The sequence below is a fragment of the Monodon monoceros genome, unplaced genomic scaffold (genome assembly GCF_005190385.1).
Source record: "Monodon monoceros isolate NGI ecotype Baffin Bay Population unplaced genomic scaffold, NGI_Narwhal_1 Super_Scaffold_13, whole genome shotgun sequence".
Classification (NCBI taxonomy): Eukaryota; Metazoa; Chordata; class Mammalia; order Artiodactyla; family Monodontidae; genus Monodon; species Monodon monoceros.
Window position 1 is genome coordinate 36,559,200 of NW_021703769.1, and position 23,356 is coordinate 36,582,555.

A 23,356-nucleotide genomic window follows, 5' to 3' on the forward strand; every position below is an offset into this window, starting at 1 on the left:
TTCAGTGTCAATCTCAGCAAGTTATTGAAACTAGAAAACTTAAATAACAGATCAAATGCACTTGTTAAGGCACGGTATCTTCCTTCTGGCGCGCGCTTGGGAGGCACTTATTGAACGAAAAAGTGATTGACTGTTCTCGGCGGCTCTCGGGCTTCCTTCATTTGACCAATCACAGAGCGACGGATTTTGTTGCTCATCGCCAACTCCCCGCCTTCCTTTATGGCTGCCTGGAAAACCTGGAGAAAAGGACTCAACAGCGACCATTTCTGTGGATCGTGTTGGAGAGCGGTCATGCGCAGTGCGAGCTGGTGGCGCTCAATTAACAGCTTCTGCCCTTAGTCCGCCGTTTGGGGGCCTACGGGGAGTTCAGAAGCCCTGTTTCTGTGCCCTTCACCAATTAGATAATTTGCGCACTACGTCCCCATCCTGGTTTTTCGTTCGAGGACAAAAATTGTATTCCCCTGTACTATTCAAAAGAATTGTGGGAGAAATTTTGTTCCTGGCTATTTTAAAATTTATCCGGCATTGTGAAAGTCACCTTTACTTTCCAACCTGTGTTTTCTATAATCTTCCCCTTCAAAGATTGGGGAGACTTTTTCCATCCTTGTGCTAGTAATTTTACGGGGTTAAGAAGCACTCTGTGAATGGACTTGAGGACACGGGGAGGGGGAAGGGTAAGCTGGGGCGAAGTGAGAGAGTGGCGTGGACTTAATATACTACCAAATGTAAAATAGATAGCTAGTGGGAAGCAGCCGCATGGCACAGGGAGATCAGCTTGGTGCTTTGTGACCACCTAGAGGGGTGGGATAGGGAGGGTGGGAGGGTGACGCAAGACGGAGGCGATAAGGGGATATATGTATATGTATAGCTGATTCACTTTGTTATAAAGCAGAAACTAACACACCATTGTAAAACAATTATACTCCAATAAAGATATTTAAAAAAAAAAAGAAGAAGAAGCACTCTGTACTACAGGAACACTGCGTTTTATTTTTCTCTCGATCACCCCCGCTGTCTAGTACAGTGGGTAACTGATTCTTCACGGACCAATCATGTTCACTTCGTTCTCGGCCCCTACGTAGTTGTCTTTTGCCGCCATTTTTGTTTTGGGCTCTCGTTGAAAACCGCGAGATCCTGCTCGGAGGCCATTTTTCTTTTGGGCAGATTCCGCGCGCTCCCCGGGCCGCTCGCTTAGTATTTCGCCGCCATCTTAAATCCTGGTTGTGGCTTCAAATCCACAGTGAAGCAGCTCAGGTCATCTTGTGCTTGGGCGGTGGCAGAGTTCCTCTACGCGCCGGGAGCCCGGGGAAGCGGGAAGTAAGCAGGAAACGCGAATTCCCAAGCTTCTAAAGGTTGGCTTGAGAGCCTGCTGTACAGCCAGGTACTACTTCACCAGTTACTCTGGACAGTAACAAAACAAATAAAAGCCAGAACCCAAACCCTCTCACCATCATAGGTAAGAACTTGGAAATGCTGACAACCTAAGGTATTCCTTCCCTTGAACTAAACTGTTTGCCCATCTCCTCTCCCACTCTGGTTTTTTCCTTTGATTAGTGAACCTTTTCTGAATCCTTCTCCCTGTGCTTCCACCTCTCTCCATTGTTTTAAACATAAGGGTAATTAAATAAATAAATTTTAAAACAAAACAAAACAAAACATAAGGGTGCGGGAAGCCTGGGCTTGACAGTGGAAATGTTGGTTTGGAAAATTCTTTTTTTTTTTGGGGGGGGGGGGGACAAAATGGAGTACAGTGAGTGGGCCAGGTATTTGTATTAAACACCTATATGTACTGATAGATTCCCCTTCCCATTTTTTGGGTTGTGACATAAATATAGATTGTGTTTGTACATGCTTATTCATTCACTTATTCAGTACATTTGTTGAGTACCTAGTGTGTACTAGGCCGTGATGATTCTGTGTAAATTAAAATAAAACCCCTTTATCTCATGGGGCTTACATTCTGTCACCTTGACAGCTACTGGGTCGGGGCAAGTAACAGTATTCTATGGTTCTTAGTCCTGCTACGCTATACAAACAAATAACAAGTATTCGCTTGCTCCTTCCTCTATTCCCCTCCTTTTGTTTTCCCCCGGACTAGGAATAAGTCGTATTGACAGTTATTTCTTGGATCCTAGACATAACTACATTTGTAGGCCAACTGGCTAATTTTACAGCCAATATTCAAGTTACTTAAGGCCTTGTTGCTCCAGGTGTGGTCTATCTATCAGCCGCATCCGCATCACCTGGCAGCTTGTTAGAAACACAGTCTGACTCCATCTCCAGGCCCACTGAGTAAGAATCTTCCCTACGAAGTGCACCTTAAGTTCAGAGACCATTGATTCCTGCATGGACTAAAGACAAAGACTGTCTCTTTTCAACTTGTGCTTCTGAAACAATATATGGTCAGTTTATTCCATGCTTTAAATGCAGTGGACATATGGCACGTTTTTTCTCTGCTTTTATCCATCACCTTGATGTCAAGATGCCAATTTAGCATTCTAAAAGGTTGAGAATGCCAGTCCCGTGTATTGTTATGTAACTTTTGCTGTGATAATATCTCATGTATTTGTGCATATTTTTAATTTATTTAAAGTTGAACTCAAAATCCTACAGGTATTCAGTAGTTCAATATCAACTTGGAAAACTTTGGGCCGTAGTTTACCAAAGCTGCTTTGGCCCCTTGCTTTCATCTGTCTTTTTAAAATGAGAACTCTAAATCTAATATGTGTTGGGGTTTCTCAACTTTGGCTGCTCATGAAAATCATGTGGGGCGCTTTAAAAAAAGACTCCAGGCCAGTATCAGTCAGAGGTTGTGATCCTGTGGATGGAATTCAGGAACTAGTAAGGTATTTGAGAAATAGCAAATGACTTTTACATTTTCCACGTTGCTGTATGTTCGGTTTTTCTCCCTTACAGATTTACTTAAAATAATTAGGAATTTGAAGACAGTGAAGAGAGTTGGACTGGGAATGTGGTAAACCAACTTCCTAGTTGGTTTGACCAACTAATCAACTTGCCATTTATTCTGTGTCCTAAGCAAGTTGTCCAGCTTTTCTGTCTCTCCTTCCTCCATCTATTAATTGGGAAAAGAAGAATGAAGGTCCTGTTGTGTTTTATTTAGTCTTGTGTATGCTACAAAATGTAGTGGATATTTATATTCTGTGAATGTGAGAAAGAAAAGTATTTTGCAAGTGCAATATTCATTGCTTCTGATTTTCCTATACTGTTTCTTATATTGTATATGCCAGTAAGCACAGTGGGTACAGAAACGAACTCTAGAGCCAGACTCTCTGGGTTCAAATCCTAGCTCCTCCAACTACCAGCTGTGTGGCCTTGAGCTGATTACTTAACCCTTCTGTGCTTCAGTTTCCTCATCTCTAAAATAGTGCTGGTATGAGGGTCAGATAAGTTAATGTAAGAAAAATGCTTAAAATAGTGCCTGGCACATAGTCACAGCTATGTAAATATTAATTAGCTATTGTTATATTTAAGTCTTTGGATTATTAAGGTTTTGTTCATGCATGCAGATCACTTAAGGGGAAAGGTATTGTAGTTTCATGACTTTTCAGGACATATACCTGTTTGGAAAAGAGGGTGGTTTAAAGACAGTATACCAAGCCAGGAAGATGTGTTAGTTTTTCTTTTAAATGGTCTTTTTCCCTTTTTCAAACAGCTTTATTGAGGTATGGTTATCATACAGTAAATTGCACATGTTTAAAGTGTATAATTTGGTGTGTTTTATGTGTATACAGCCATGAAACCAACATGCCAGTCAAGATAATGAACATACCCATCACGCCCAGAAATTTCCTCTTGCCCTTTTGTAATCCCTCTGGCCTCTTTCTTCCAGGCAACCACCTATCTGTTTTCTGTCACTCTAGATAAGTTTGCATTTCCTAGGACTTTATCTAAATGGAATCTTAGAGTATGTGCTATCTTGGGGGGTGGGGTAGTGTCTGGATTCTTTCACTCGTCATAATGGAGAGCCATCTTCGTTGTTGTAGGTGTCAGTGGTTCATTCCTTTGTAATTGCTGAGTAGTATTCCATTGCATGGATAGACTAATTTGTTTGCACATTCGCCAACTGAAGGGCATTTGGGTGGTTTTTATTTTCATGGTGCTTGTTTTCACATTGGAAAAAAAAAGTCTAATCATTTGGTGGCCAGGCCTTCCACATACAGAGAAAGCAAGAGGTGCCAGTGGTAAAACGTGTTTGTTTGGGACTTTGTCTTTGCCATTGTAGAGTTTATGAATTCATGTTTTCTGAATGAAACATAATAGCTTCTTAAAGATGCGGAACACATGCATTGAGTTTTTAGTGGATTGCATCTCTTTTTTATTGAGATATAATTTACATATAACATTATATTAGTTTCAGATGTACAACATAATCGTTGGATATATGTATATATAGTTAGACAACTTGGGCATTAGGGGTGCCGACCCTTTGTGCCATTGAAAATCTGCATATAACTTTACAGTGCACCCTCCCCTTCCCATATCTGAGGTTCCACATGCTTGGATTCAACCAACTGTGGATCTGTAATACTGTAGTATGTATTTATTGGGAAAAAAATCCAAGTGAAGTGGACTCTCACAGTTCAAACCCATGTTGTTCCAGGGTCATCTGTATACAATATAATACTGTATATTATTGTTAGTGGTCACCATACAGTACATTACATTCCCAGGACTTATTTATTTCATAACTGGAAGTTTATACTTTTGACTCCCTTCAGCCATTTCACTACCCCCTACCCCCTAACAACCACCAGTATGTTCTCTGCATTTGAGTTTGGTGTTTTGTTTTGTTTTAGATTTCACATATAAGTGAGATCATATGATATTTGTCTTTCTCTGTCTTAATGCCCATTCATGTTGTCGCAAATGGCAGGGTTTCCTTCTTTTTTCAGTACTGAATAATATTCCATTGTGTGTGTGTGTGTGTGTGTATGTGTATGTGTGTACACACACACCACATTTTCTTTACCCATTCATCTATCATGGACACTTAGGATGTTTCCCTGTCTTGGTTATTGTAATTAATGCTGCAGTGAACATGGAGCAGAACATGGAGCTGCAGTGAACATGGAGCAGATACCTTTTCAAGTTAGTGTTTTCCTTTTCTTCAGATAAATACCCAGAAGTGGAATTGCTGGATCATATGATAGTTGTACTTTTAATTTTTTGAGTAACCTCCATACTGTTTTCCACAATGGCTGCACCAGTTTACACTCCCATCTACAGTGCACGAGGACTCCCTCTTCCCCACATCCTCACCAACACTCGTCTATTTGATGATAGCCATTCTGACAAGTGTGAGATGACATCTCGCTGTGGTTTTGATTTTCGTTTCTCTGATGGTTAGTGATTAGTCCATTTCATACATAAGGGAACCTGACATTTAGAGGTGCTGAGTACGCTGTCTGAAGTCACATGAAAAGGTAGGCTTTGAATGCATGTCTGTTTTACTAGAACCTGAGACCATGACTGCCTCATGGGTCAGTGCCTATGTCTGTTTCTGACAAAGTATTAAATAAAAATTAGATGTTGTTTATTAGTGAAGCATCCCACACAGGGCCAGGTGGGGATTTTCTGTGGGCCCAGCAGGAATGGGAGGCCCAGATCTTGGGTCAACTGACCAGGTTAAGGATATAGAGTGACTAAAAGATAGGACTGTTCTGTGGACTTAATCTTTTTGTTTTTGAGCCCATTTTGGCATTCAAAGTTACCATATGAATAATAGGAAAAGCTGATTCTTTTTTTTTTTTAACACTGCAGTTACCTTTTCAAATTTTATCTAAGTTGTTGCCAGCAAGATCTTTGCTCATTTGTCATTTTTCCTTGATATTTTGTTAAAGTTTGTGATTCCTTCCTTGATACTGTCCTTTTGCATGTGTGTGATAAAATTAGATTGGGGGAGTAGGGGCAGCAGGTTATGAAATGATCTCTCATTCTTGAATTACAGTTTTTCCTTCAGAAGTTCTAGGGCCTTTGTTGTTTCTGCTCCCATAGGTAATGAAAGTTTTTTAAGACGTTAGAAGGAAGTATAATAATTTTCTTGGTAAAAATTGAAATCTGAAGATTAGGAGCCTAAAGTTAATTTCTGATCTTTTTAATCTGGAGTAGTTGCTTTGGCTTGTGACACAGACCAGCAATGCTAGAAGGAAGACAAATGTGAATTTCAGAGTGCCTTGGATTTTCCCACAGAATAATCTAGAAGGTCACTGACTTTCTTTATTAGAGTTTATCTCTGCTTTGTATTTAAATGACAGGACAATCATGTGATATTGTTTAATCTACTTCCATTCCCTCCCAAAATTAATTTTCTTAAGGATTTTAGGATCTTTCCCTCTTCAGTAAAGACACACATGCACACTTATTTTTGGTGGGGTCAGACGCTATCAACGTCTCGTCTCCTCTTTGTGAAAGAATGCCTGTTTTCAGGTCAGAAAGTGGGCTCAAGAATGCAGGATATAGGATGAGATGTTATTTGTAAGACTTACATACTTCAGCTTCTCAGTATGCTCATGTAAATTATATGCTTTTAGATATTTGGAAACTTGATCTTTTTGGAGATTGTCCTGAACGTCTTAAAAAAAGGGTATAAAGTAAAAATTCCACTGAATGTAGACTCAAATTGGCAGCTCTGATAGGAAGGCTTTTTAACATTTATGCTTTAAACGCCAGGCACTGAGCTTGCTGTTGCCTCCTGAAAGTAACTCTAAGAGCCTAGGAAAGTAAATTTTTAAGGTGCGTGTTTGCTTTCTAAATGTGTGTGTGCACATCTATCTTCTAATGATCAGAAAACAAGTCCAGAAAAACCTGAAGATGTTTCCAGGGTAAAAATTAATACAGAGGCTAATTTCCATTCAAATGAATGTTAGGATGTCAGTATTTTAAAGACAAAAGCACTGAAAACCTCACATTTATGGCCTTCAACCATGTGTCTGTTGCCTATTATATTCAACGTAAAACGCTTCCATCTTCTGTTTACGTTTATATGCATATAAGGTCTCTCAACTTTGGCTGCATGGTATGTGTAACTTAAGTGTTATTTATCTATTGAAATAGGACCAGAGTGCTTTGACCTCCTTTTTAGAGGGCTTAATGTGGAATTTGGGATTTGGAGACAGTAAAGATGCATTAGATTAATAGGTATAAATCTAAAAATATAATAACACAGTCCGTAGCCACTGATTTAAGTAACATCAACAGACTCAAGTTAGCAGACTTGATGGATACCTGTGCCATGCTCCAGGTATCGGAGAGAATGAGAATGGACCCTGTCCTCAGGAAGCTTATGGTCAGACTGAGGTGAGAGAGAGGCTGAGGACCAGACTTAGGTGTGAGAGGAGAGGGGGTGTAAGAACACTGCATGTTCAAGGGCACGTGCTGGCGTTGGCCGTGTGGAGGCCTTGAAGCTGTGAAGGTGCCTGAGCTGAGAGGTGGAGGTGTGGGCAGGTGTGGTGCCGTGGGAGACCTTGGTGAAGAGCTATGAAGAGGGGACACCTGCTCAGATACCTCTAGTGATGGTTTGGCGGGTGGAGAGCTGCAGGGATGGAGACAGGAGGTACTTGAAGAGGCTCTGGTTGTGGGGAACCTTCAGGATAACCAGCTCTTTGGGGTCTGGGACTTCCTGGCATCAGCAAGTCATGATTTTTTCTTCCTGTGAGAGGCAGACAGGACCATCTGTGACTGTCATCTGTGCTGTCCCAGACGACAGGCACTGAGAGAAGAGAGCAGTGTGTGCTGTCCCCAGATTCCCTGGCAAATGGTCTTTCTGTATTTAGACTTTAGCTTTCTCAGGTTTTATAAAAGGATAGTGAAGGACATGGCCCTCACCTCCCCAGGGTGGTTGTCAAGGCAGAGATAATACAAGGGATCAGGAGACTCCCACCTCCACCCCCACCGCCTTGCCAGACCTGTGGAGACTTGGCTGGGAGACAGGGGAGAGACAGGGGAGCCTAGCTCTGGGCACCTCCTTTGCCCATTTTTCTATTGGATTGTTTTATTTTGACTACTCATCCTTTGCTTGTTATACGTCTTGCAAATATATTCTAGTTTGTGACTCTGCCGCATACCCCACCCCCATTTCTTTGTGATGTGTTTTTTAAATAAATAAATAAATTTATTTATTTATGGCTGCGTTGGGTCTTCGTTGCTGCACGTGAGCTTTCTTTAGTTGCGGTGAGCAGGGGCTACTCTTTGTTGCCCTGCGTGGGCTGCTCATTGTGGTGGCTTCTCTTATTGCAGAGCATGTCCTCTGCATCCTCACCAACATTTGGTATTATTCCTATTTTTTTTAGCCATTCTGGTAAGTATGTAGTGATGTGTCATTGAGGTTTATTTTGTATTTCCCTGTTGGCTAATGATATTGAATATCTTATTTTAATTGAAATATAGTTGTTATACAATGTTATGTTAGTTTCAGGTTAGTTTCATAATTGTTCGACATTTGCATACAGTATGAAATGATTTGAGTACCTTTTCACATGCTTATTTACTATCTGTTTCTGCTCTTTGGTGAGATACCCGTTCATGTTTTTTGCCCACTTTTCGACTGGATTGTTTTATATTTTACTGTTGAGTTTTGAGAGTTCTTTATATGTTCTAGTTTATAAGACATTTACTGGATATGTGGATTGCAAATATTTTATTCCAGTCTGTAGAGAAGTTTTAATATTAATATGGTCAAATCTACCGTTCTTTTTCTTTATGTATTGTAATTTTTGTGTCTAGTTTAAGAACTCCTTCCTTCCTCTGAGTTCATGAAAACATTTTCTAAAAGATTCTAATTTTATTTCAAGTATAAATTTTATTTATTTTATTTTTTAAATTAATTTTTACTGGAGTATGGTTGCTTTATACATTTGAGCTTTTAGCTCATCTGTAATTGATTTTTAGGTGTTGTGTGAAGTATCGGTCCAGTTTTATTTTTTTCCGAATGGATAAACAGTTGTTGGACCACAATTTATTGAGTGAATAGTCTTCTTTATTTCCCACTGATCTGCAGTGCTTCTCCCATCATTCATTTGCATGAACCTGTGGGTTTGTTTCTGGTCTGTAAAGTCTGTTTCTTTGGCCTGTTTGTTTACCCCTTTGCCAGCACATTATTTGATTTACTATAGCATGGTGGTAGTTCTGCTAGAACTGGTAATACAAACTCCCTCCTCTGTTTTCCTGTCTTCTTTTTTTGTCTCTCTCATGTATCTTAGTCCTTTTTGCACTTCCTCAGATTCCCTGTTCAAGATTGTGACTGGGATTGCATTAAGTTTGAAGATCAATGTGGCAGGGTCTGGCACATGCCTTACTAAGTTCATTCCTAGGTATTTTATATTTGTGGAATGCTAGTTTAAATGATATTTTCAGAAATCTACATTTTCTGCTTGTTTCAAAGAAATTGCTTTTAAGATTCATCAGTAAGCACGTTTGCTACACTTTTTTTGTAGGGATGCTTTTTTCACGTTAAGAAATTTCTATTCTTAGATTTCTAATGTTTTTATTTTTTTCTATTTTCATTAAAATGATCACGTGCTTTTATTCTACTTCAGTTTTTAAGTATGGTAATTTTTCTAGTATTAAACTAACCTTTCACTCTTCAGAGAAACCTCACTTGGTTCTGGAGTATTTTTTATATATTGCTTGCTTCAGATTGCTTCTGTTGGTTTAGGATTCTCGCTTCTCTGTTCAGGTATAGAATTGGCTGTGATTTCCCTTTACTTTTTTTTGTTTTTGTTTTTGTTTTTTCGGTACACGGGCCTCTCACTGTTGTGGCCTCTCCCGTTGCGGAGCAACAGGCTCCAGATGCGCAGGCTCAGCGGCCATGGCTCACGGGACCAGCCGCTCCGCGGCATGTGGGATCTTCCCAGACCGGGGCATGAACCCGTGTCCCCTGCATCGGCAGGCGGACTCTCAACCACTGCGCCACCAGGGAAGCCCTGATTTCCCTTTCTTAATCTGCCCTTGTCTGGTTTCGCTCTCAGGGCTTCATAAAATGAGTTGTGTGGTGGGAGGGGGCTCCCTCTCACGCTCTTCTCCGGAATCATTTGTACATTGGCATTATTTGTTCCTGGAACAGCTGTTGGATTTTGGATCACAGAGGTTTAGAAATGGAAGAGACCGTAGAGGTCAGCCTGTCCAACAGCATTGTTCTACTGAGGCAGAAAGAATTAAATGCTGAGGCTCAAGTCCAGAAGGCATGGTCCACTGTAGAAACCTAATCCTGAAGTAAAGGTAACAGCCATTTTATTACCTAAGGCAGAGGGCTTGACGCCTTCACACCAAAGTCCATGCAAGTCCGTGGACAGACTTGGAAAATGTCCCACCACCCTGACAAACTGGTCCCCGAGGCTTCTGGGGTCACTGGATTAAGTTGAAGAACCCAGAGGGGAAAGGGAGCCTTGGGAGGCAGGCCCTCTGACAGCTCATGGAAAGCCGTGGCAAACAGGCAGAGGCCTCCCTGGCTCCACCGTGAGCAGCTCTGTGTAGGCACAGCTCAGCAGGGCATTAACATATATATCGCCCATTGTGACGACAGGTGAAAATTTTCATCTGGAATATCAAAGGAATATTCATTATGTGGTAATTTTTATGAAAGTGGGGAAAGATTCAGTATATTTTTTGGAAAATTTCCCTATAAACAGCCAAAATAAAATAGTCTCAGTTCCTCTTATCTGGAATATTTGTTCATCCAACAGACTTTCTTGATCACCTTCTATTGTTAAGCAATGCTCTGAGGGCCGGTCACTTTGATAACTTGCTCCTTCCAGGATGGGTAAGCGTGCTTTTACCATATTTGGAAATTAGCAAATTGGTTTGGTTCATTTCAGATTTCAGTTCGTCATGTAGTTCATTTCCAGCACCTGTGCCCAGTGCTGTAATGAAGCCAAGGAAGTATGCCTTCTTTATCTAGTAGGACTTTAGCAAGTATGCAGGCTCAAGGTCTATGCAACTGCTGTCCAGATGTGTTATGGGCTTTATCTCGGTAGGCTTTATTTTTTATTTATGAAGAAGTGTGCCATGTCACATAGCATAATAGCGAATTAAATGAATTCCAACCATTTACCTTAGCTGTGGAGCCCCTCCCTCCCTCTTTTCCTTCCTCCCCCCTCCCAGCCTTTCTGTCTCTGTCTTTTTCTTTCTTTGATTAGCAGGAGAGACCTACCACTCACTTAGCTTTATTCGAAGTCGTGCCCTATGTTAGGAACTTGTGACTTGGCCAGGGGCTCTGGGAGGGAGGGCACACCTACCTTGACAGCCCAGTTAGCGTTTGACCTTAGCAGTTGTACAGGGGACAGATGGTGCTGGTTTGCCTTCAGAGAGCTGACCCGACTCTTCTCCTGCCCTTGGCCTTCAGCTGTGAGACCCTGGCCCGGTCCCCCAAGTTCTTGTTAGGGAAATAGATCTCAGGCCTGGGAATAGATGGTCTGTAGGGTGTCTTTTATCATAAAACTGTTACTTTTTTGAGACTGCAAACACTGTAGGAACAAGTGAAAAAATTTTACATTGAGAGGCAGAATGCCACATGGTATTAAAAATGGGTTAAAAGTATGCAAAATGTATTTTACAGTTCCTTTTTTCATGCAGCCTATTTTACACTAGAGACCATTTTATTTCATCTAAAAATATGCTATTTAGTTCTAGATTCTTACAGATCATATTTTTGAGACTGGGCTTTGATGATACTTTTTGAAGAATCCAGTCCTTAAAAACAAAATGCAGGGACTTCCCTGCAGTGGTTAAGAATCCGCCTGCCAATGCAGGGGACATGGGTTTGAGCCCTGGTCCAAGAAGATCTTACATGTCACAGAGCAACTAAGCCTGTGTGCCACAACTACTGAGCCCACGCTCTAGAGCCTGCAAGCCACAACTACTGAAGCCTGCGTGCCTAGAGCCCGTGCTCCACAACAAGAGAAGCCACTGCAACGAGAAGCCCGTGCACCTCAATGAAGAGTAGCCCCCGCTTGCCGCAACTAGAGAAAGCCCGTGCGCAGCAACGAAGACCCAATGCAGCCAAAAATAAAATAAATTTATAAAAACAAAATAAAACGAAATGCAGCTGCTCTTGCTTTACTGATTAAAGAAAAAAAAATGAGCATTTTAAAAGAGTCAACTGGGGCTTCCCTGGTGGCGCAGTGGTTGAGAGTCCGCCTGCCGATGCAGGGGATACGGGTTCGTGCCCCGGTCCGGGAAGATCCCACATGCCGCGGAGTGGCTGGGCCCGTGAGCCATGGCCGCTGAGCCTGCGCGTCCGGAGCCTGTGCTCCGCAATGGGAGAGGCCACAGCAGTGAGAGGCCTGCGTACCGAAAAAAAAAAAATGTTCTAAATCATGTGCATTACATTGTTAAGAGAATACAGATGAATAAATTAAAATTAAATTAAAATGACAGGGTTTGGATAAAGATATTTTTGTCTATTAGAAAAATAGAATCAAAGGTTATCAAATTTCTTTAAAAAATCGTCTTTGACTAAGTAATAATAACTCTTAACACTCATCCAGGGCCTACTTTATATAAATGATGATACTTTATATAAATGATGATACTGAAGGTTTTCACATGCTTAGTCCTTTCAATAATTTTGAGTGATATAAGTGATAAGTGATATATATATATATATATATATATACATACCACATCTTCTTTAACCATTCATCTGTCAGTGGACATTTAGGTTGCTTCCATGTCTTGGCTATAGTAAATAGTGCTGCTGTGAACGTAGAGGTGCATGTATCTTTTTGAATTATAGTCCAGATATATACCCAGAAGTGGGATTGCTGGATCATATGGTAGTTCTATTTTTAAATTTTTGAGGAGCCTCCATACTGTTTTCCATAGTGGCTGCACTGATTTACATTCCCACCAGTAGTGTAGGAGGGTTCCCTTCTTTCCACACCCTCTCCAGCTTTGTTATTTGTAGACTTTTTAATGATGGCCATTCTGACCCGTGTGAGGTGGTACCTCATTGTAGTTTTGATTTGCATTTCTCTAGTAATTAGCGACGTTGAGCATCTTTTCATGTGCCTGTTGGCCATCTGTATGTCTTCTTTGGAGAAATGTCTGTTTAGGTCTTCTGCCCATTTTTTGTTTGGGTTGTTTGTTTTTTTGATATTGAGCTGCATGAGCTGTTTGTATAATAAGTGCTTTTCTTATAATAAAACGAAAATCCCTTAAACTGCACTGTCCATTACGGTTGCCACTAACTGCGAGTGACTGTTGAGCACTTGGCACATGGCCAGTCCAAATTGAGGTGCTAGAAACATAAAATACATACCTGACTTGAAAACTTAGGTAAAACACCAAGAGTATAAATATTTTTATATTGATTGCATGCTGAAATGATAACATGATGGATTTATTGGGTTAAATAAGACATATTAGTAAAATTAATTTCACCTGTTTCTGTTTACCTTTTTATTAGATGCAGCTACTAGACATTTTAAAATTACATATGTGCTTTGCATTGTATTTCTGTTGGACCGTGCTGCTCTGAAAGTGTCCGTACGCGTGATCTAACCCGCAGATAGTTCCATGCACGAGGCTTGTGAGTTATGGCATCCTTCCCACCCTATTCCTTCCTCCACAGCAGCTCTCTCCAGCTTGCTCTTCAGGTTGGAGCAGAGTTTAGCACTTAAGAATTGGGTCGTTATCAATGGAGAGCAGACTTGTGGTTGCCAAAGGGAGGGGGTAGGTGGGGAAGGGATGGAGGGGGAATTTGGGGTTAGCATATGCAAACTATTACATATAGAATGGATAAATAAGAAGGTCCTACTATATAGCACAGGGAACTATGTTCAATACCCTGTGATAAACCATAATGGAAAAGGATTTGAAAAAGAATGTATATATATGTATAACTGAATCACTTTGCTGTCCCGCAGAAATTAACACAACATTGTAAATCAACTACAATAAAAAAAAAAGAATTGGGTCCTTATCACTAAATTTCTTGCTATATTTCTGCTTTTTTATTAGTTGTGGTTGTGTAGGTTGTTGTTATTATTGGTTTTAGGCTTTGCTTCTAAAACATTCAGTTAGCATTAAAGGGAGCTCCCTTTAACCCCTGTGTCCCTACTACATACATACACACAGATTTCCCATCCTCTTAATATTGTTGAAAACACAATGTTGTTTAGGTCAATATTTAGTGTTTGTTATCATGACTATAAATGCTGAGCTGTCTATGAAATACTTTTTACTTTTTATTTTCTGCATAATTTTTGTTTATCCTGGAATCAGTAATTGCCTTGTATTATTCAGTTGCTTAGCTTTCCGCGCAGCTGTCCTAATTCAATCTCATATTCTGCACTCGTTGTCTAAAATTCATCTGCATGCATGCAGGCGCTTCCTGAAGAGGCCTCTCCTTGAGCTCACAACCGGCTCTGTCCTGGACTGATGGTTCTCTGCTTGCCTAGCCCATGAGTCTCATGCAGGGATCTGCTTTCACCAGATCCTGGGGTTTCCTTTGCCTTTTGCCTATCTCAGCCTTCCTTTTTCCTGTATCTTCCCTTTTTTTGGGTCAATTTCCTCCTTTTGGTGAAGCACATCTTTAGTAGCTTCCTGAGAAAGAATGCACAGGACATACATTTTTTAAGACCTTGCATGCCTAAAAATGCTTTTACCCCCGCCTCGTGTTTAAATGCATTTGGGGTTTGAAAATAATTTTCTTCAGGTTTTTTAGGCTGTTTTTCCATTGCCTTTTAGATTCCAGAGTTGTTTTGGGTAGTTTGGAGCCAAATATTCTCTTACCACCACCCCCTTCCCCAAACTCACCCTCCCACAGATTTTTCAAGATTCTTTTTGTCATCAGTGCCTGAAATGTTACTGTGATATACACCCTTATATGGATCTGCTTCTATCCTGATTTTTACATGTTGGTTCTCCTATACTGGTCCTTTAATTTTTATTCTCTCTTATTTTTCATCCTCTTTATTTTTGCTGAAGTTTCTGGATGACTTACTCAATATGATCCTCTGGACCTTCTATTTAGTTTTTAAATTTTAGCTATCATAGCTTTAATTTGTTGTTTTCTACAAGTTCCTTTTTTTAAAAAAATTATTTATTGCCTTATAGATGTAGTATCTCCTATCCCACTGATATTAGTGATAGTTTCTTTAAAAATATTTCTTTCTCCTTGCATAGTCTAGGTTTCAGCCAAGTAGTTTTTTTCTGTTTGTTTTGATTCCTTTCATGATAGAGTCTTTCCTTACATGCTAGGTGATTCCTGATTGCTTAAGTGTATTTGAGAGTGGGACACTAAAGAGATGGGAGTTAGTTCTGCACACAGATGTGGGGCTTGTGGGTGTGACCTTCACTTTAGAGCCATCTGTCTTGGCTGTTTGCCTGGGGAACCCCTGATGTCAGTACTTTTAGATCCAGTTCCCTGAATGAGGTGGTTTCAGTCTCCTATTTGGAGACTAAGGCAGGATAGAGGGGTGTGTTAGTCAAGCTTCTCCAGAGAAACAGAAACGATAGAAGATACAAACACACACACACACGTATATGTATATATATATATATATATGTATTTATGAAATGAGTTGGCTCATGAGATTTTGGAGGCCTTGAAGTCCCATGATATACTGTTTGCAAGCTGGAGACCCAGAAAAACCAGTGGTGTGATTCAGTCCAAGTCCAGGAGTGCCAGTGTCCAAGGGCAGGAAAGAAGATGGATGTCCCAAATCAGAGAAATCTTGGATTCACCCTTCCTCTACCTTTTTGTTCTATTTGGGCCCTCAGTGAATTGAATGATGCTCACCCATGTTGGGGAGGGCCATCTGCTTTACTCAGTTCACGAATTCAAATGCTAATCTTCCAGAAGCATCCTCACAAACGCACCTGAAATAATGTTTACTAATTATCTGGGCATCCCTTAGCCCAGACAAGTCAACACATAAAATTAACCATCACAAGGGGCATGTGGGATGCCCCTTAATTTCTCTTTTTTTCAGTAGGATACCCCCCACTTTATGCTGTGCCTGGTGTTCTCCAGACCAGAGATCCTCTGTTTTACCCTCTCCAGAACATAGTTCTCTAGGCTCTGCAAGGTGGGAGAGGGCAGTTGCCTGGCGGAGCTCAGTAAAAGGGAGTATAAGAACTTGATTCCTTTTTATTGCCAAATAGTATTCCATTGTGTGTATATATCACATTTTGTTAAGTATATAGTGATACAAGCTTACCTCAGGAAACAAGAAAAATCTCAAATATCACATTTTGTTTACCCATTCATCATTTGATGGACATTTGGGTTGTCTCCACTTTTTTGGTTATTATGTATAATGCTGCTATGAAGATTCCTGTATAAATGTTTGTGTGAACATATGTTTTTATTTTCCTTGGGTACATACCTAGGAGTGGAAATGCTGAATCATATGGCAACTCTGTGTTTACCTTTTTGAAGAGCTGCTAAACTGTTTTCCAAAGTGGCTGCAACATTTTATATTCTCACCAACCATGTATGAGAGTTCTCATCTATCCATATCTTTGTCAACACTTGTTATTGTTCGTCTTTTGTATTTTGCCATCCTAGTGGGTGTAAAGTGGTATATCATTGTGGTTTTGATTTGTATTTCCTTGATGACTAGTAATTTTGAGCATCTCTTTATGTGCTTATTAGCCATTTGTATGTCTTCTTTGGAGAAATGTCTATTCAAATCCTTTGTTCATTTTTAAATTGGGTTATTCATCTTTTTATTGTTGTTTTAAGGTGTTCTTTATGTTTTTCTGGACATGAATCCCTTATTTGTTGTATGATTTGTAGATATTTTCTCCCATTCTGTGGGTTGTCTTTCAGGTTCTTGATAGTGTCCTTTAAAGCACTGAAGTTTTAAATTTTGATGAAATCTGATTTACCAATTTTTTCTTTTGTGACTTGTGCCTTTGGTATCGTTTCTAAGAAATTATTGCCTTATGCAAGGTCACAAAAATTTATGCCTATGGTTTCTTCTAAGAGTTTATAGTTTTCGCTCTTACATTTAGGTCTTTGATCCATTTTGAGTTAATTTTTGTATATAACGTGATGTAGTGTTCTAGCTTTATTCTTTTGAGTGTGGATATCCAGTTGTAACAGCACCATTTGTAGAAAGGACTGTTTCCCAATTAAATTGTCACAGCACATTGGTTAAAAATCAATTAAACATAACTGTAAGGGTCTGTTTTGGGACTCTCAGTTTTATCCCATTGATCTATGTGTCTGTCTTTTATGCCAGTACCACACTGTCTTGATTACTGTAACTTTGTAGTAAGTGTTCAAATGGGGAAGTATGAATTCTTCAATTTTGTTCTTTTTCAAGATTATTTTGGCTACTATAGATGTATTTTCATATGCATTTTAGGATAAGATTGTCAATTTCTATAAAGTCAGCTAGGGTTTTGATAGAGATTGTGTTACAGATCAATTTGGGGAGTATGGCTATCCTAACAAAATTAAGTGTTAATTTAATCCATGAATATGGGATAACTGTCCATTTACTTAAGTTTTTAATTTCTTTCAATAATAATTTATGGTTTTTGGTGTATAAATCTTGTGGGGTTTTTTAAAAAATTTTTTCCTAAGTATTCTTTCTGATGTTCTTGTAAACAGAATTGTTTTCTCAAATTCATTTCAGGATTACTCATTGCCAGAATGTAGAAATATAATTGACTTTTTAATATATTTACATCTTACAACCTTACTTCGTATACTTTGTAATTCTATTAGTTTTTTTTTTTTTTTAACTCTTCAGGATTTTCTGCATATAAGAACATGTTATTTGTGATAGGGACAGTTTTATCACTTCCTTCTCAATCTGGATGCCATTTATTTCTTTTTCTTGCCTAATTGCCCTGGCTAGCACCTCAGTGCAGCACATACAGTGCTGTGTGGAAGTGACAGAGCAGATATCTCTGTTTTTTCCTCTTTGAGGAGGAGGCATTCAGTCGTTCATCATTTAGCGTGGTTTTAGCTGTGGGTTTTTCTTAGTGGATTTTATTTTGTTTTTTTTTTGGCTGCGCTGTGCGGCTTGTGGAATCTTAGTTCCCCAACCAGGGATTGAACCTAGGCCCTTGGCAGTGAAAGTGCCGAGTCCTTACCACTGAACCGCCAGGGAATTCCCTAGCTGTGGGTTCTTCATAGATGCTCTTTATCAGGTTGAGGATGCTTCCTTCTATTCCTAGTGTGTTGGATTTTTTTTTTTTAATTAAAAAAAGTGTTGGATTTTGTTAATTTTTTTCTAAATTTGAGATAATCATGTGTTTTCTCTTTTATTCTATTAATATAGTGTATTATACTGATTTTCAGATGTTAAACCAATCTTATATTCCTGAGATAAATCTAATGTCATGGTGTATAATCCTTTTTATATGTTGCTAGCTTTGGTTTGTAGTATTTTGTTGAATACTAGTGTGTAGTTTTCCTTTCTTGTGATGTTTCTGTTTGGTATTGGTATCAGGATGTAACTGGCCTCTTAGAATGATTTGAGTTTTTCTTATGCTTCTTTTAAAGAGTCTGTGAAAGATTGGTATTAATTGTTCTTTAAACATTTGGTAGAATACATCTGGGCCTGTGCTTTTCTTTGTGGGCAGTTCGTAAACTGTTAATTCAATATAATATTTTTGTTAAGACCAGTTATAAGTGAACATTCATCTTGTAAGAATACCTGTTGATATTTGATTATTCAGCCAACCTTTCTCTTATATAATATACAAATCGAAAGAAATTTTGATATACCTACTTTTTAACTTTCTTTTTTCTTCTGTTAAAGGTCTGTAATTACTCTGGAATCAGTAAGCCATGGCGTCAAAGAAATTTGCTGTTAAGGTAAGTAATGCTTAATAGCTTTCTTTAAAATGATTAATCACTTTCTAATATAACTGAGTCTTGTGTTAATTGAAAGCAGTAGCCCTGAACTACTCTTCAGATTTGGGACACTACTGAAAACTTGAAGTAGGTGATTGAAAATTTGCATGTTAAGAATGAGATGGGGGAGAAAATGAATAGTTCATATGGTCATGAGAGTTTCTTGCTTAAAGTCTTTTGTAAGATGCCTTTGGGACATAACTTGGTCCTTAATGTTAAAAAGTATTATTCACATTGTATGTCCATGGCGTCATTTTTGATTATGACAAAGCACATAAAAGTAAAGAAGCAGGCAGCAAATGCTGCGCCTGGGTGAATGCCAGGAGCGAGTTCTCCTGCCTGGCTGCCCTCTTTTGCTTTTCTCTTGTAAGCATCTCTTCTCTGTCCCTTGATGGCTGGGTCCGAGACCTTCTCAGTTGTGGAGGAATGGGAGGGTCACCTGTGAGGGGTGGTGGGGAAGGAAAGGGGAAGAATTGGTAGTGAGTACAGTCGATCCTCCAGGTTCTGCATCCGAGAGTCCTGCATGCAACCAGCTGCAGATCCAGTCTCGAGAGGAACCATTGTATGAAGGATGCTTCACATATGCCTGTTCTTTAGGGCATTTTCCCTGCGCTAGTGTTTAATTAAGCAGAAATTCAAAACACCGAAACAGAGAAATCATAGTGGTTAACCAGATCAGGTACTGTTTAGTGTTGTTGTCGTATCTTATCTTTACCAAGTCAGTGCTTTAAATTTACAACATATTTATAAATTTCATTACTTACAGTTATTTCTAGTATCTGTATATTCTGTATGTAGTATTCCTCTCTGTGAGAGATTATAAGTGGTGAACTTTCACAGTCTGTCTGTCTAAAAATGTCTTTTGGTTTTCCTCTAGAAAGTAAAGTTTGTTTTAGAATTTTAGGTTGCACATCAGTTCCTCTCAGCACTTTAAAGGTATTTTTCCATTGTCTTTTGAAATCTCTTATTGCAACTGAGAAATGTTTTAATTATCAGTTGATGCTTTAAAACCGCCTTAAAATGTAGTGACTTAAAACAGAAGCCATTTTATTCTCTCTCAGGATTCTGTAGGTCGCCTCGTATCAGTTGGGCGGTTTCTCCTCTTGATGTTGGCTGGGGCTGCAGTCATCTGGGGACTGAGTTCAGCCTGCACATCAAAGCTGGCCGCGCATGTGGCTGGCCCTTGATCCTGGCTGTGCTTGGAATCTCACCTGGGGCTGTTAATTGTTGCCCTAAGTTCTCATTCAGGCGGCTACTCTGTGTGGCTTGGGCTCCTCTCCTGGCTTGGTGGCTGAGTTTTGAGGGATGGTGTCCCAGAGCAAAAGTTGCGAGAAGAAAAAAGTATAATTTGTCCGTCCCTTGAAGGCCTGAGCTCAGAAGTCCCACGTGCATTTCCTCTGCATTCTGTTGGTCAGAGCACTCAGAGGGTCAGCTCCAGGGAAGCTGCAACTCTCCATGGGAGAAGCAGCTTGTGCTCACAGGGAGGGGGAGAATCTGGGGGTGCATCTGTGGAGACTATGGAGACTAGTCAGCAAAGAAGTCTACTGTCAGCCCATCGTGATTTCTTTCTTTGTTATCTTGCTTATCAAGATATCTTGGTTCTCTTTGGTTGCTCTTAAGATTTTGTGTCTTTGATATTCTATAGTTTCACTGTGAAATCTTGAGATACAGACTTTTTATTTATCTGGCCTGGGATGCAATGTACATCTTCATTTGGAAGAATCAAGTCTTTCATCAGTTTTGGAAAATTTCGACCTTTTTCTCTTCAAGTACTGCTCCTCTCTGTTCTCTCTGATCTCTTCTTCTGGAACTCTTATACAGAGTTTGTTGAATAGTCCCACGTAACTGTTTATTATGTGCTAGAGGGTGATGTTAACTCATCCAGGACTGAGTGCCTGCAGGCTGTCTGCTCAGAAAAGGACTGGGCCTCTTGCAAAGCTTCGCCCAAACTGGCTGTGGTCCATTCGGATAGACAATCCTCGTCAGCCGCAAAGCTTAGACCCTAGGCCCCTAATTATGCCAGAGCTGGGTCAATTGATTTCCAAGACATACATACTGATGTGGTAACTTCTGCTACGAGATTGCCTGATCTCACAGCTGCACCAGCAAGACTTGGAACCTAACTCCCAGATCATGCCAGGTGAGGGAGTGACCCCAACCATGGGTGTCAAGCCAGCAGGTTAGGGATAGTCAGAGTTCTGACACATTATATGGAAGATTCTACACATGATGTTGTGTTGGTGTCCCTGCCTCTGTCTGATCACACAGGCAAGGAACAAGTGCTTTCCTTATCATGCAGTTTAAAAGGCCCACAACCCAAGCACTGGGATCCCATTCTGAAGGTCTGACATCCCGCCCAGCCAGATTGTTGTGCACTGCCCTAGGGTGTCATGGGCAACAGGGGACATGCACACCTGCTCTTGCTGCAGTCACCACGTGCCCGCTCTGATGAACTCTGCTTGGCCATTTTCCGTTTCCTTTTTCTCTTCTCTTTATGTCTGTATGTTGCATTCAGAGTGCTTTTTATCAGATCTCTTCCAGCTTACTAAAAGCTTGTCATCAGTATTTATTCTCCTTTTTAATCTGTATTTATTCTATTCTTTGTTTATTTTTAGTGACTGTATTTTTCATTTGAGAATTTGTGTTTGTTTTGTTTTAATTCAAATTCTACCAGTTCTTTTTTTATATATATACTTGTCCCTTTTTTCAATATGTTTCCATATCCTTCTTTTATCTCCTTCATAATCTTAAAGTAGTTTATTTTATAGCCTCTTTTAGATTGTTCTGTTATTTCCACTGTTATTTACTAAGTGTGAAATACACGGGTGGAAAGCCCTATGAGCTCAGCCCTGCAGAGCAGTGGAGCGGTTTCAAGTTTACTTCTGCTGGAGCCATTGGCATTTTGGTGGTTTGGACCAGGTTTATATTCATTTCAGGGCTTGGGATTCCACCACCTTGTGGGTAGTCTGACTTTGCAACCCACAACTGTGTATGGCACAAGCTTAGTGTTTTTAGTATTTTCCAGTATTTTCTTTGCTGTTCTCCCTCCCCTGCCCCCCACCCCCCGCCCCTGCCAAAGCCCTGGGTGGATGGCAGGCTTCCATGCTGCTTCCCTTGGTCAGCGAGCAGAGATTTTTTTTTGCATTTTCATGAAACCCACAGTTTCTCAAGAGGATGAAGGAAAAGCTCTCTTGAATAGCTCCTGTTCCAAGAAATTGTGGACAAACTTACCCATACGAACCCAAAGAGTATTATATGAGGATATCTACAAATTAAGTACTTATTTCTGTGTCAAGCTTTGTCTTATGTGCTAAGCTGATACAAAGAACTGAAAGTTGAAGTTCTTCACAACTCCGGACTTAACTGGAATGAGTTTATTCCCAACTCCTCTCTCTCTCCTACCCTTTTTAGGCATTAGGATGCCATCTCTCAGCTATCCTGGCTTCCAAATACTCTGACAACTAGGCTTGAACCTTCCAAATGGGTGATTATATTTTTTCCAGCTTGATTGAAATATCATTGACATACAACATTGTGTAAGTTTAAGGTGTACAATATGTTGATTTGATAAATGTATAAATTGCAAAATGTTTACCACAGTAATTTTAGTTAACACGTCCCTCACATAATTACCATTTTGTTGTTGTCATGGTGAAAACATTAGAGCTTTACTCTCAAGTATACAGTACAGTGTTGTTAACTCTAGTCACCATGCTGTACATTACATCCCCGGAACTTACTCATCTTATAACTAAAAGTTTGTACCCTTCAACCAACATCACCCCATTTACCCCATCCCTCAGCCCCTGGCAACCACCATTCTACTCTGTTTCTATGAATTTGATGTTTTAAGATTCCACATATAAGTGAAATCATACAGTATTTATTTGTCTTTCTCTGTCTGAGTTACTACACTTAGCATAATGTCCTCAAGGTCTATCTGTATTGCTGCAAATGGCAGAATTTCCTTTTTATGGCTGAATAATATTCCATTGCATGTGTATACCATATTTTCTTTATTCATTCATCTGTCAGTGGACACTTAGGTTGTTTCCATGTCTTGGCTATTGTGAATAATGCTGCAGTGAACACGGAGTGCAGATATCTCTTCAAGATAGTGATTTCATATCCTTCAGATATATACCCAGAAGTGGGATTGCTGGATCATATGGCAGTTCTATTTTTAAATTTTTGATTAACCTCCGTACTGTTTTCTATAGTGGCTGCATCAATTTACATTCCCACCAACCATGCACCAGGGTTCCCTTTTCTCTACAGTCTCACCAGTATTTATCTCTTGTCTTTTTCATAGTAGCTATTCTAACAGGTGTGAGGTGATATCTCATTGTGGTTTTGATTTGCCTTTCCAAAGGAATGATACTGATTAGTGCTGATAGGGATTTGTTATTTTTAGTAGTCTTTTCAGAGAACCAAATTCAGGTTTCATTTTATTTTCCTGTAGCATACTTGTTTTCTATTTATTGATTTCTTTACTATTTCCTTCCTTCTACATTCTTT

At 39.8% G+C, this 23,356-nt stretch overlaps 1 protein-coding gene across 1 annotated transcript in view; it reads left to right on the forward strand.

Moving 5' to 3' along the window:
- Positions 1-1,286: 1,286 nt before the first annotated feature.
- SLX4IP (SLX4 interacting protein) overlaps positions 1,287-23,356 on the forward strand; it is a 184,043-nt gene continuing 161,973 nt past the window's right edge. Inside the window, 2 exon segments of the mRNA XM_029219919.1 lie at positions 1,287-1,456; positions 18,744-18,799. Coding sequence (XP_029075752.1) covers positions 18,773-18,799 — 27 coding nt within the window. The 5' untranslated portion in view covers positions 1,287-1,456; positions 18,744-18,772.